The 14,843-nt window shown below is 41.8% G+C and overlaps 1 protein-coding gene across 2 annotated transcripts in view; it reads right to left on the bottom strand.

Annotated features, from left to right (window-relative positions):
• Positions 1–4,464: 4,464 nt before the first annotated feature.
• Positions 4,465–14,843, bottom strand: part of LOC115198619 (1-phosphatidylinositol 4,5-bisphosphate phosphodiesterase beta-3) — a 105,687-nt gene continuing 95,308 nt past the window's right edge. The window contains exons 31-33 of one of the 2 annotated variants that reach the window (XM_029760691.1): positions 14,185–14,242; positions 13,844–13,930; positions 4,465–6,205 (exon numbers count right to left, since the gene is read on the bottom strand). In XM_029760691.1, the coding sequence (XP_029616551.1) occupies positions 5,912–6,205; positions 13,844–13,930; positions 14,185–14,242 (439 nt within the window). In that variant the 3' untranslated portion in view covers positions 4,465–5,911. Of the gene's footprint in view, positions 6,206–13,818; positions 13,931–14,184; positions 14,243–14,843 lie in introns of both variants that reach the window. The other variant, XM_029760692.1, reaches the window with a different exon arrangement.

Below are 14,843 nucleotides of genomic sequence, written 5' to 3'. Positions count from 1 at the left end.
ACAAGGCCTGGAGGTGTGTTAGGTCATTGTCCTGTTGAAAAACAAATGATAGTCCCACTAAGCGCAAACCAGATGGGATGGTGTATCACTGCAGAATTCCATGGTAGACATGCTGGTTAAGTGTGCCTTGAATCTTAAATGAATCACCAACAGTGTCACCAGCAAAGGACTCCCACACCATCACACCTCCTCCTCTATGCTTCACGGTGGGAACCACACATGCAGAGACCATCCGTTCACCTACTCTGCGTGTCACAAAGACACGGCAGTTGAAACCAAAAATCTCAAATTTGGACTCATTAGACCAAAGGACAGATTTTCACCGGTTTAATGTCCATTGGTCGTGTTTCTTGACCCACCACCATGCTTCACTGTGGGGATGTTGTTCTCGGGGTGATGAGAGATGTTGGGTTTGCGCCAGAGATAGCATTATCCTTGATGGCCAAAAAGCTCAATTTTAGTCTCATCTGACCAGAGTACCTTCTTCCATATGTTTGGGGAGTCACCCACATGCCTTTTGGCGAACACCAAACGTGTTTGCTTATTTTTTCTTTAAGCAATGGCTTTTTTTCTGTCCACTCTTTCGTAAAGCACAGCTCTGTGGAGTGTACGGCTTAAAGTGGTCCTATGGACAGATACTCCAATCTCTGCTGTGGAGCTTTGCAGCTCCTTCGGGGTTATCTTTGGTGTCTTTGTTGCCTCTCTAATTAATGAGTTCTGGTAGGTGGCCCTCTCTTGGCAGGTTTGTTGTGGTGACATATTCTTTCCATTTTTTAATAATAGATTTAATGGCGCTCGGTGGGATGTTCAAAGTTTCTGATATTTTTTTCTAACCCAACCCTGATCTGTACTTCTCCACAACTTTGTCCCTGACCTGTTTGGAGAGCTCCTTGGTCTTCATGGTATTGCTTGCTTAGTGGTGTTGCAGACTCTGGGGCATTTCATAACAGGTGTATATATACTGAGATCTAAGTTTCACATGATTGCACACAGGTGGACTTTATTTAACTTATGTGACTTCTGAAGGTAATTGGTTGCACCAGCTCTTATTTAAGGGGGTGAATACATATGTACACACCACTTTTCCGTTTTTATTTTTTTGTTGTTGAATTTTTTGAAACAAGTCATTTTTTAAATTTCACTTCACCAATTTGGACTGTATGTTCACTACATTAAATACAAATACATTTACATTACAGGTTGTAATGCAACAAAATAGGAAAAATGCCAAGGGGGACGAATACTTTTGCAAGACACTGTACTTTGGCTGCAATTTCTGAGGCTGGTAACTCTAATGAAATGATCCTCTGCAGGTAACTCTGGGTCTACCTTTCCTGTGGTGGTCTTCATGAGAGACAGTTTCATCATAGCGCTTGATGGTTTTTGCGACTGCACTTGAAGAAACTTTCAAGTTGTTGAAATTTTACGGATTGACTGACATTCATGTCTTAAAGTAATGATGGACTGTCGTTTCTCTTTGCTTATTTGAGCTGTTCTTCACATAATATGGACTTGGTCTTTTACCAAATCGGGCTATCTTCTGTATACCACCCCTACCTCGTAACAACAAAACTGATTGGCTCAAATGCATTAAGAAGGAAAGACATTTCACAAATTAACTTTTAACAGGGCACACCTGTTAATTGAAATGCATTCCAGGTGACTACTTCATGAAGCTGGTTGAGAGAGTGTAAAGCTGTCATCAAGGCAAAGGGTGGCTACTTTGAAGAATGCCAAATATAAAATATATTTAGATTTGTTTTACACTTTTTGGGTTACTACATGATTCCATAGGTGTTATTTCATAGTTTTGATGTCTTCACTGTTATTCTACAACGTAGAAAATAGTAAAACATATATATATTTTTAAACAGCAATGAGCAGGTGTGTAACTTTTGACTGGTACTGGATTTCTTTTTAATTTTCATTGTTGGACATAAACTGTAAAAACACCAGGAAATCAGCTCCAAGTTATTTTACTTTAGAAAATATGTTCCAAAGTATTCCCACACATAATAGAGTGACATGTGATCGTATACGAATGTAAGCATAGTTTGAAATTATGTTTTTGTCAAATATATCTGTTTGGGCTTTTTGCGGTTCAATTTGCGGTCTACAAATGATTTGTAATTATGTTCCGGCCCACGGCTGAATCTAGTTGATGATCCCTGGTTTACAGTGTGGGGCTGAAGAGTGTGTGTGTGTGTATATGTGTGGAGATAGAGCTGAAACTGGCCCACAAGGCTAAACTGAATCTCTAGGGTAGGAAACTGGCTAACCACAATAGTGAACGGAGCACAACCTTCTGGCTCTTTCTGTTTCATCTTATTTGATACCCGCATGCACACACAAACACACACCTTCAATGGAACTCTCTTCAGCATGTGAACATGAAGGCCTATAAAGAAGGCCTATATGAAGGCCTATAAAGGCCTCTAACTTTAACATAGAACCGCTGGGCTGTATTCTAGAACTTAGTGTTCTGCAGTAAAATTCTCTGGCCGTATTCTAGAACATAGTATAGTCTTCTATCTAGAGCCATTTAGAGAGTTAAGACATTGAGTTTTCTGCATTATGATGCATTTACATGGCACAGTACAATCAAATAATTCCATATGGTAGCCATGTGCAATACTGACAAATAGCAGTTTATAGAATTTTCTTAATTTAAACATGCTATGTAACTGAACATCTAGAATTTATAAAAAAATCCAAATACTTGTCATGATTGGATAAATGGAATGCTCAATGGCAGCAACATGGTGTCCATTCTAAAAGTTGGCCTGAAATCTTTCTATATACAGTTGAAGTCAGAAGTTTACATACACTTAGGTTGGAGTCATTAAAACTCGTTTTTCAACCACTCCACAAATTTCTTGTTAACAAACTATAGTTTTGGCAAGTCGGTTAGGACATATACTTTGTGCATGACAAGTAATTTTCCAACAATTGTTTAAAGACAGATTATTTCACTTATAATTCACTGTATCACAATTCCAGTGGGTCAGAAGTTTACATATACTAAGTTGACTGTGCCTTTAACAGCTTGGAAAATTCCAGAAAATTATGTCATGCCTTTACAAGCTTCTGATAGGCGAATTGACATCATTTGAGTCAATTGGAGGTGTACCTGTGGATGTATTTCAAGGCCTACCTTCAAACTCAGTACCTTTGCTTGACATCACGGGAAAATCAAAAGAAATCAGCCAAGACATCAGAAAAGAAATTGTAGACCTCCACAAGTCTGGTTCATCCTTGGGAGCAATTTCCAAACGCTTGAAGGTACCATGTTCATCTGTACAAACAATAGTACGCAAGTATAAACACAATGGGACCATGCAGCCGTCATACAGCTCAGGAACGAGACGCGTTCTGTCTCCTAGAGATTAACATACTTTGGTGCGACAAGTGAAAATCAATCCCAGAACAACAGCAAAGGACCTTGTGAAGATACTGGAGGAAACAGGTACAGAAGTATCTATGTCAACAGTAAAACGAGTCATATCGGCATAACCTGAAAGGCTGCTCAGCAAGGAAGAAGCAACTGCTCCAAAACCACCATAAAAAAGCCAGACTACAGTTTGCAACTGCACATGGGGACGAAGATTGTACTTTTTGTAGAAATGTCCTCTGGTCTGATGAAACAAAAATAGAACAGTTTGGCCATAATGACCATCGTTGTGTTTGGAAGAAAAAAAATAGTTGGCATCATGAGGCAGGACAATTAGGTGGATATATTGAAGCAACATCTCAAGACATCAATCAGGAAGTTAAAGCTTGGTCGCAAATGGGTCTTCCAAATGGACAATGACCCCAAGAATACTTCCAAAGTTGTGGCAAAATGGCTTAAGGACACCAATGTCCTTAAGTGGACATTGGAGTGGCCATCACAAAGCCCTGACCTCAATCCTATAGAACATTTTGTGGGCAGAACTGAAAAACCATGTGAGAGCAAGTAGGCCTACAAACCTGACTCAGTTACACCAGCTCTGTCAGGAGGAATGGGCCAAAATTCACCCAACTTATTGTGGGAAGCTTGTGGAAGGCTACCTGAAACGTTTGACCCAAGTTAAACAGTTTAAAGACAATGCTACCAAATACTAATTGAGTGTATGTAAACTTCTGACCAACTGGGAATGTGATGAAAGAAATAAAAGCTAAAATAAATCATTCTCTCTACTATTATTCTGACATTTCACATTCTTAAAATAAAGTGGTGATCCTAACTGACCTAAACCAGGGAATTTTTACTTGGATTAAATGTCAGGAATTGTGAAAAACTGAGTTTAAATGTATTTGGCTAAGGTGTATGTAAACTTCCGACTTCAACTATATATGGCTCTGCCTCTGGCTACCTAATAGCTAAGGTGACACTATAAACCATTTCAAAAATGGTTGTCATAACTTCCTTGAATAAAAGGTTTTAAAACAAATAAAACCGGGTGATAAAAGAGCAATAACAAAAAATGTATAAAAACTTTAAATTCAGCTTTTAAAAACATATTCTTGTAAGGACAAGCGAGACACAGAGACACTGGTTAAAGCTGTTGTTCTGTGTGTTACACACATACTGGGGTGGGTTTCCTAAAATGATGAAGACCATCTTTAGCACTAAGTACATGTGCTGATCAAATCAAAAAATAAATGTATGCCCAAACTAATGCTCCGATGTACATAAATACATATAAATTGGGATTTTGAAAAGTCATGTTACCTGATCCTAAACCACATCAGTGTAAAAATAAAACAAATTTTGGGGTCCTAAAAGGTACATATACATTTTAGTAATTTATCAGACGCTCTTATCCAGAGCGACTTACTGGAGCAATTAGGGTTAAGTGCCTTGCTCAAGGGCACATCAACAGATGTTTCACCTAATTAGCGCAGGGATTCGAACCAGCAACCTTTCAGTTACTGGCCCAACGGTCTTAACTGCTAGAGGTACCCTGACACCACGGTACTTGGAACTTTAAAAAAAATTGACGTGTGTGAGGTCTTCTCCCTCCTAGCAAAGGTGTAAACCATTCAATCAAGACTGTGTATGAAAACTTTCAAACTTTTAAATAGACCCTCACAACCAAAAGGGGGGGAAAGGGTACGATGATTGCTAAAATACCACAGCAAAGTCGTCTCCCTGGTTACCATAGCAACCCGACCATTAACCCCCCACCAAAAAATTATCTCTGCATTTGCTCAGCTGACTAAATTAAATAATCATCCATCACAAAAAAGATGAAACAAATTAAAGATTAAAAAAGTGGTAAAATAATGTTGATGAATATACACAGAGGCATATTATAATATTATATACCAAGACAGACAGGCAGCAAGTACCAGTGGGGGAGGATTGGTGAGGAGAGGAAGGGATACAGAAAGAAAGTTTCAGAAAGGTCTTTCTATTCCAGAGCAAATCAGCATCGCCCCCCAAAAATTCAAAATTGTTCACTACCACAATCACTTCTCCTCCACTTCTCCATTCATCCCTCCTTTCTCCCCAAAGACACCTTTAGTCAGTAGTACAGGTCATGTAAAACAACAAAAACATTACACAGATTAACAATAATAATAATAATAATATATCCACAGAATATTCTTGTCCACAATCCACATACAGAATATGTCTGCATCCCAATGTACCCTATTCTCAATAGGGCTCTGGTCAAAACTAATGTACTAAATAGGGAAAAGGGTGCCATTTGGGACGCAGGCCAACGTGAAAACACACATAGGGCATTTTCCTGGGCAGTTCAAAATCAACCAAAAACTTTTGGTAACCTCGTCTATCTCTCTATCTAAAACCCTGGTGAGAAGAATTACAAATATATATATATATATATATTTTTATGAAAACATCAACAAAAAAATTAACTGAAGCTCAGGACCATTAGGTTTACATAAATGTACATATGGCTTACATATCTGCTTCTGATAGGACAGGGGTAGAGGAAGAGGATGAGTCCACCAATGAGGCAATGCTATTGTCCAGACTCCTGTTCCAGGTGCTCCTATTGGGTGTTAAGGGAAAAGTGGGTGTGGAGCAGTTGGAGGGCGGACCCGAGCTGGAGCTAGGGCTGTGATTGGATAAAGAGAAGAGAGCGTCGCTACGGAGACCTTTGGACTCGAGTTTCGCCTGCAGGTATTGGCAGATCTCCTCTGGTAGACGTTGTAACTCCGCCTCCAAGTCTCGCTCCAATCGGGCCTGCAACTGGAATTCACAAAATGGAACAAACACCAAATTGAGACTGCATGCAGAATACTACAAAAATATCCCTCGTGTATAATGTAAAATACCAAATAATGCATGTAGAGCAGAATTAGGCCGATACCTACTAATTATCAAAATCCAGAAAAAAGCTGTTAAATTCTACAACCACCTAAAAGGAAGTGATTCCCAAATCTTCCATAACAAAGCCATCACCTACAGAGAAATTAACCTGGAGAAGAGCCCCCTAAGCAAGCTGGTCCTGGGGTGCTGTTCACAAACACAAACAGACCTCACTGTGCCGCAGGACAACAACACAAAATTTACAATGCTATTTGGCCCTAAACAGAGAGCACACAGTGGCAGAATACCTGACCACTGTGACTGACCCAAAACTAAAGAAATACTTGACTATGTACAGGCTCAGTGAGCACAGCCTTGCTATTGAGAAAGGCTGCTGAAGGCAGACCTGGCTCTCAAGAGAAGACAGGCTATGTGCACACTGGCCACAAAATGCGGTGGAAACTGAGCTGCACTTCCTAAACTCCTGCCAAATGTATGACCATATTAGAGACACATATTTCCCTCAGATTACACAGACGCACAAAGAATTTGAAAACAAATCCAATTTTGCTAAACACCCATATCTATTCAAATAAAATACAATTTTATTGGTCACATACACATGGTTAGCAGATGTTAATGCGAGTGTAGCGAAATGCTTGTGATTCTAGTTCCGACAGTGCAGTAATATCTAACAATTTCACAACAACTACATTATACACACACAAGTGTAAAGGGATGAATAAGAATATGTACATATAAATATATGGATGAGCGACGGCCGTGCAGCATAGGCAAGATACAATAGATGGTATACAGTATATACATATGAGATTAGTAATATAAACACTATATAAAAAGTGGCATTATTTAAAGTGACTAGTGATACATTTATTACATCCAATGATTAATTATTGAAGTGGCTAGAGATTTGATTCTATATGTTGGCAGCAGCCACTCAATGTTAATAATGGCTGTTTAACAGTCTGATGGCCTTGAGATAGAAGCTGTTTTTCAGTCTCTCGGTCCCAGCTTTGATGCATCTGTACTGACCTCGCCTTCTGGATGATAGCGGGGTGAACAGGCAGTGGCTCGGGTGGTTGTTGTCCTTGATGATCTTTTTGGCCTTCCTGTGACATCGGGTGATGTAGGTGTCCTGGAGGGCAGGTAGTTTGCCCCCGGTGATGCGTTGTGCAGACAGCACTACCCTCTGGAGAGCCTTATGGTTGTGGGCGGAGCAGTTGCCGTACCAGGCAGTGATACAGCCCGACAGGATGCTCTCGATTATGCACCTGTAAAAGTTTGTGAGTGTTTTCGGTGACAAGCCAAATTTCTTCAGCCTCCTGAGGTTGAAGAGGAGCATCACCACACCATCTGTGTGAGTGGACCATTTCACTTTGTCCGTGATGTGTACGCCGAGGAACTTAAAACTTTCCACCTTCTCCACTACTGTCCCGTCGATGTGGATAAGGGGGTGCTCCCTCTGCTGTTTCCTGAAGTCCACGATCATCTCCTTTGTTTTGTTGACGTTGAGTGTGAGGTTATTTTCCTGACACCACACTCCGAGGGCCCTCATCTCTTCCCTGTAGGCCGTCTCGTCGTTGTTGGTAATCAAGCCTACCACTGTAGTGTCGTCTGCAAACTTGATGATTGAGTTGGAGGTGTGCATGGCCACTCAGTCATGGGTGAACAGGGAGTACAGGAGAGAGCTGAGAATGCACCTTTGTGGGGCCCCAGTGTTGAGGATCAGCGGGGTGGAGATGTTTCCTACCCTCACCACCTGGGGGCGACCCGTCAGAAAGTCCAGGACCCAGTTGCACAGGGCGGGGTTGAGACCCAGGGTCTCGAGCTTAATAACGAGTTTGGAGGGTACTATGGGGTTAAATGCTGAGCTGTAGTCGATGAACAGCATTCTTACATAGGTACCTTGTCCAGATGGGTTAGGGCAGTGTGCAGTATGATTGCGATTGCATCGTCTGTGGACCTATTGGGGCGGTAAGCAAATTGAATTAGGTAGGGTGGAGGTGATATGGTCCCTGACTAGTCTCTCAAAGCACTTCATGATGACAGAAGTGAGTGCTACGGGGCGATAGTCGTTTAGCTCAGTTACCTTAGCTTTCTTGGGAACAGGAGCAATGGTGGCCCTCTTGAAGCATGTGCGCACAGCAGACTGGGATAGGGATTGATTGAATATGTCTGTAAACACACCAGCCAGCTAGTCTGCGCATGCTCGGAGGACACAGCTAGGGATGCCATCTGGGCTGGCAGCCTGGCGAGGGTTAACATATTTAAATGTTTTACTCACATTGGCCACGGTGAAGGAGAGCCCACAGGTTTTGGTAGTGGGCCATGTCAGGGGCAATGTATTGTTCTCAAAGTGAGCAAAAAAGTTGTTTAATGTGTCTGGGAGAAAGACGCCGGTGTCCGCGACGGGGCTGGTTTACTTTTTGTAATCCGTGATTGACTGTAGACCCTACCACATATGTCTCGTGTTTGAGCCGTTGAATTGCGACCCTAGTTTGTCTCTATACTGACGCTTAGCTTGTTTGATTGCCTTGGGAATAGCTACACTGTCTGTATTCGGTCATGTTTCTGGTCGCCTTGCCATGATTAAAAGCAGTGGTTCGGGCATTCAGTTTTGTGCGAATGCTGCCATCAATCCACGGTTTCTGGTTAGGGAATGTTTTAATAGTCACCGTGGGTACAAGATCACCGATGCACTTGCTAATAACCTCGCTCACCGTGTCAGCGTACACATCAATGTTGTTATCTGAGGCTTTCCGGAACATATCCCAGTCCACGTGATCGAAGCAATCTTGAAGCGTGGAATCTGATTGGTCGGACCAGCGTTGAACAGACCTGAGTATGGGATTTTCCTGTTTTAGTTTCTGTCTATTGGCTGGGAGCAACAAAATGGAGTCGTGGTCAGATTTGCCGAAAGGAGGGTGGGGCAGGGTTTTGTATGCGTTGCGGAAGTTAGAGTAGCAATGATCCAGAATTCTGCCAGGTCGAGTCACGCATTCCATATGCTGATAAAATTTAGGGAGCCTTGTTTTCAGATTAGCTTTGTTAAAATCCCCAGCTACAATGAATGCAGCTTCAGGATATATGGTTTCCAGTTTACATAGAGTCCAGTGAAGTTCTTTCAGGGCCGTCAAGGTGTCTGCTTGGGGGATATACACAGCTGTGATTATGATCGAAGAGAATTCTCTTGGTAGATAATGCGGTCGGCATTTGATTGTAAGGAATTCTAGGTCAGGTGGATAAAAGGACTTAAGTTCCTGTATGTTGTCATGATTACACCACGAGTCATTAGTCATAAGGCATACACTCCCGCCCTTCTTACCAGACAGATGTTTGTTTCTGTCGGCGCGATGCGTGAAGAAACCAGGTGGCTGTGCCGATTCTGATAACATATCCCGAGTGAGCCATGTTTCCGTGAAACAAATGTTACAATCTCTGATATATCTCTGGAAGGCAACCCTTGCTCTAATTTCGTCTACCTTGTTGTCAAGAGACTGGACCTTGGCGAGTAGTATACTCAAAAGCGGTGAGCAATGTTCCCGTCTACGGAGCCTGACCAGAAGACCGCTCCGTCTGCGGCGCCGTTGTTTTGGGTCGCCTACTGGGATCAGATCCATTGTCCTGGGTGGTGGTCTGAACAGAGGATCCGCTTCAGGAAAGGCGTATCCCTGGTCGTAATGTCTGTAAGTTAACGTTGCTCTTATATCCAATAGTTCTTATTGGCTGTATGTAATAAGACTTCTGATTTCCTGGGGTAACAACGTAAGAAATAATACATAAAAAAAACTAAATACTGCATAGTTTCCAAAGAAGACGAAGCGAGGCGACCATCGCTGTCGGCGCCATCTTACTGGGTGAAATACTACTGTCTTCAATCACAGCAACAAGATTTGTGACCTGTTGCCACAAGAAAAGGCCAACCAGTGTAGAACAAACACCATTGTAAAAACAACATACAGTTGAAGTCGGAGGTTTACATACACCTTAGCCAAATACATTCAAACTCAGTTTTTCACAATTCCTGACATTTAATCCAAGTAAAAATTCTCTGTCTTAGGTCAGTTAGGATCACCACTTTATTTTAAGAATGTGAAATGTCAGAATAATAGTATGATTTATTTCAGCTTTTATTTCTTTCATCACATTCCCAGTGGGTCAGAAGTTTACATACACTCAATTAGTATTTGGTAGCATTGCCTTTAAACTGTTTAACTTGGGTCAAACGTTTCAGGTAGCCTTCCACAAGCTTCCCACAATAAGTTGGGTGAATTTTGGCCCATTCCTCCTGACAGAGCTGGTGTAACTGTGTCAGGTTTGTAGGCCTCCTTGCTCGCACACTTTTTTTCAGTTCTGCCCACACATTTTCTATAGGACTGAGGTTAGGGCTTTGTGATGGCCACTCCAATACCTTGACTTTATTGTCCTTAAGCCATTTTGCCACAACTTTGGAAGTATGCTTGGGGTCATTGTCCATTTGGAAGACCCATTTGCAACCAAGCTTTAACTTCCTGACAGATGTCTTGATATGTTGCTTCAATATATCCACCTAATTGTCCTGCCTCATGATGCTATCTATTTTGTGAAGTGCATCAGTCCCTCCTGCAGCAAAGCACCCCCACAACATGATGGTGCCACCCCCTGTGCTTCACAGTTGGGATGGTGTTCTTCGGCTTGCAAGCCTCCCCCTTTTTCCTCCAAACATAACGATGGTCATTATGGCCAAACAGTTCTATTTTTGCTTCTTCAAACCAGAGGACATTTCTCCAAAAAGTACGATCTTGGTCCCCATGTGCAGTTGCAAACCGTAGTCTGGCTTTTTTATGGCAGTTTTGGAGCAGTGGCTTCTTTCTTGCTGAGCGGCCTTTCAGGTTATGTCGATGTAGGACTCGTGTTACTGTGGATATAGATACTTTTGTACCCGTTTCCTCCAGCATCGTCACAAGGTCCTTTGCTGTTGTTCTGGGATTGATTTTCACTTTTCGCACCAAAGTACGTTCATCTCTAAGAGACAGAACGCGTCTCCTTCCTGAGCGGTATGACGGCTGCGTGGTCCCATTGTGTTTATACTTGCGTACTATTGTTTGTACAGATGAACATGGTACCTTCAGGCGTTTGGAAATTGCTCCCAAGGATGAACCAGACTTGTGGAGGTCTACAATTTTTTTTCTGAGGTCTTGGCTGATTGCTTTGGATTTTCCCGTGATGTCAAGCAAAGAGGCACTGAGTTTGAAGGTAGGCCTTGAAATACATCCACAGGTTCACCTCCAATTGACTCAAATGATGTCAATTAGCCTATCATCTTCTGGAATTTTCCAAGCTGTTAAAGGCACAGTCAACTTAGTGTATGTAAACTTCTGACCCACTGGAATTGTGATACAGTGAATTATAAGTGAAATAATCTGTCTGTAAACAATTGTTGGAAATATTACTTGTGTCATGCACAGAGTGGATGTCCTAACCGACTTGCCAAAACTATAGTTTGTTAACAAGAAATTTGTGGAGTGGTTGAAAAACGAGTTTTAATGACTCCAACCAAAGTGCATATAAACTTCCGACTTCAACTGTATATTTATTTATTTTCCCTTTTGTACTTTATTTGCACATCATTACAACACAGCCATAATATGACATTTGATATGTCCTTATTATTTTGGAATTTTTGTGAGAGTAATGTTTACTGTTCATTTTAAATTGTTTATTTAACTTTTGTTTATTATCTATTTCACTTGCGTTGACAATGTAAACATATGTTCCCCATGCCAATAAAGCTCCTTAAATTGAAATTGAATTGAGAGAGCAAGAGAGAGAAGGAGAGCGAGAGAGTGAAAAAATATACTTTAATTGTTTAGATGAAGGATTAGTTCAACTTTAACAGCCATGCCAATAAAGCATTTTTGAAGGTACAGTGAGGGAAAAAAGTATTTAATCCCCTGCTGATTTTGTACGTTTGCCCACTGACAAAGAAATGATCAGTCTATAATTTTAATGGTAGGTTTATTTGACCAGTGAGAGACAGAATAACATCAAAGAAATCCAGAAAAACGCATGTCAAAAATGTTATAAATTGATTTGCATTTTAATGAGGGAAATAAGTATTTTACCCTTCTGCAAAACATGACTTAGTACTTGGTGGCAAAACCCTTGTTGGCTATCACAGAGGTCAGATGTTTCTTGTAGTTGGCCACCAGGTTTGCACACATCTCAGGAGGGATTTTGTCCCACTCCTCTTTGCAGATCTTCTCCAAGTCATTAAGGTTTTGAGGCTGACGTTTGGCAACTTGAACCTTCAGCTCCCTCCACAGAGTTTCTATGGGATTAAGGTCTGGAGACTGGCTAGGCCACTCAAGGACCTTAATGTGCTTCGTCTTGAGCCACTCCTTTGTTGCCTTGGCCGTGTGTTTTGGGTCATTGTCATGCTGGAATACCCATCCACGACCCATTTTCTATGCCCTGGCTGATGGAAGGAGGTTCTCACCCAAGATTTGACGGTACATGGCCCCGTCCATTGTCCCCTTGATGCGGTGAAGTTGTCCTGTCCCCTTAGCAGAAAAACACCACCAAAGCATAATGTTTCTACCTCCATGTTTGACGGTGGGGATGGGGTTCTTGGTGTCATGGGCAGCATTCCTCCTCCTCCAAACACGGCGAGTTGAGTTGATGCCAAAGAGCTCCATTTCGGTCTCATCTGACCACAACACTTTCACCCAGTTGTCCTCTGAATCATTCAGATGTTCATTGGCAAACTTCAGACGGGCATGTATATGTGCTTTCTTGAGGAGGGGGACCTTGCGGGCGCTGCAGGATTTCAGTACTTCACGGCGTAGTGTGTTACCAATTGTTTTCTTGGTGACTATGGTCCCAGCTGCCTTGAGATCATTGACAAGATCCTCCCGTGTAGTTCTGGGCTGATTCCTCACCGTTCTCATGATTATTGCAACTCCACGAGGTGAGATCTTGCATGGAGCCCCAGGCCGAGGGAGATTGACAGTTCTTTTGTGTTTCTTTCTTTTGCGAATAATCGCACCAACTGTTGTCACCTTCTCACCAAGCCGCTTGGCGATGGTCTTGTAGCCCATTCCAGCCGTGTGTAGGTCTACAATCTTGTCCCTGACATCCTTGGAGAGCTCTTTGGTCTTGGCCATGGTGGAGAGTTTGGAATCTGATTCATTGATTGCTTCTGTGGACAGGTTTTTTATAGAGGTAACAAACTGAGATTAGGAGCACTCCCTTTAAGAGTGTGCTCCTAATCTCAGCTCGTTACCTGTATAAAAGACACCTGGGAGCCAGAAATCTTTCTGATTGAGAGGGGGTCAAATACTTATTTCCCTCATTAAAATGCAAATCAATTTATAACATTTTTGACATGCGTTTTTTGGGATTTTTTTGTTATTCTGTCTCTCACTGTTCAAATACACCTACCATTAAAATTATAGACTGATCATTTCTTTGTCAGTGGGCAAACGTACAAAATCAGCAGGGGATCAAATACTTTTTTCCCCCTCACTGTACAGTATGTGTGTCTGTCTCACCAGTGTCTGTGTGTGTGCGTCTCACCAATGGTTGCTCCTCCTCTATGTGTCGTAAGGCTTCTCTCTGACCGATTACCAACTTCTCCTGACGCCTTGACTGGGCCTCATCCAACTAGGCAGGGTGAGGAGACAGAGAGAATGGGAAGAAAGCAGGAGGAAGGGGGAGGGAGAGAGGGAGAGAGAGGGAGAGAGAGAGAGAAAAGAGAGATGAGGGAAAGAGAGGAGGGAGAAAATAAAGAGAGAAAGGGAGTTATTGACATCACAATGGCTGACAGAACGCAGAAAGCTGCATGTATTCCGCCATAAGCATGAAAGAGATGTACTCAAGAGTGAGGCGATAAGTATGTGAGGCCTGCACACACTTACCCGGCGGATTAACGTGACAGAGTCTGAGATATGCTTCCTGTTGATCTCATTCAGTTCCCTACGGAAAGAGGTAGAAAGAGAAAGAGGTGAAGAGAGACCATGAGAAACAGACACACACACACACACAGACTAGTGTTGTCTCGATACCAGAATTTTGACTTTGATACCGATACCAGGTTTAGTATCACGGTTTTCGATACCGAAACGATACCACTGCACTAAAGATAAAGCGTATTAGTAAAATCAAAGAACAAAAACTGGGCTGAATTTACACTATTCAGTGCATTCGGAAAGTATTCAGAACCCTTGACTTTTCCACATTTTGTTACGTTACAGCCTTATTCTAAAATTGATGAAATAATTTTTAACCCTCACCAATCTACACACATAACCCCATAATGACAAAGCGAAAACAGACGTACAAATTGTTGCAAATGTATTACAAATAAAAACAGAAATACCTTATTTACATACAGTATCAGTCAAAAGTTTGGACAAACCTACTCATTTCAGGATTTTCCTTTGTAGAATAATAGTGAAGACATCGAAACTATGAAATAACACATATGGAATCATGTAGTAAACATGTTAAACAAATCAAAATATATTTTACATTTGAGATTCTTCAAAGTAGCAACCCTTTTCCTTGACAGCTTTGC

Source organism: Salmo trutta, chromosome 8, assembly GCF_901001165.1.
Source record: "Salmo trutta chromosome 8, fSalTru1.1, whole genome shotgun sequence".
Classification (NCBI taxonomy): domain Eukaryota; kingdom Metazoa; phylum Chordata; class Actinopteri; order Salmoniformes; family Salmonidae; genus Salmo; species Salmo trutta.
The sequence above is the reverse complement of the archived record's forward strand: the minus strand, read 5'-3'. Positions and strand labels throughout refer to the sequence as shown.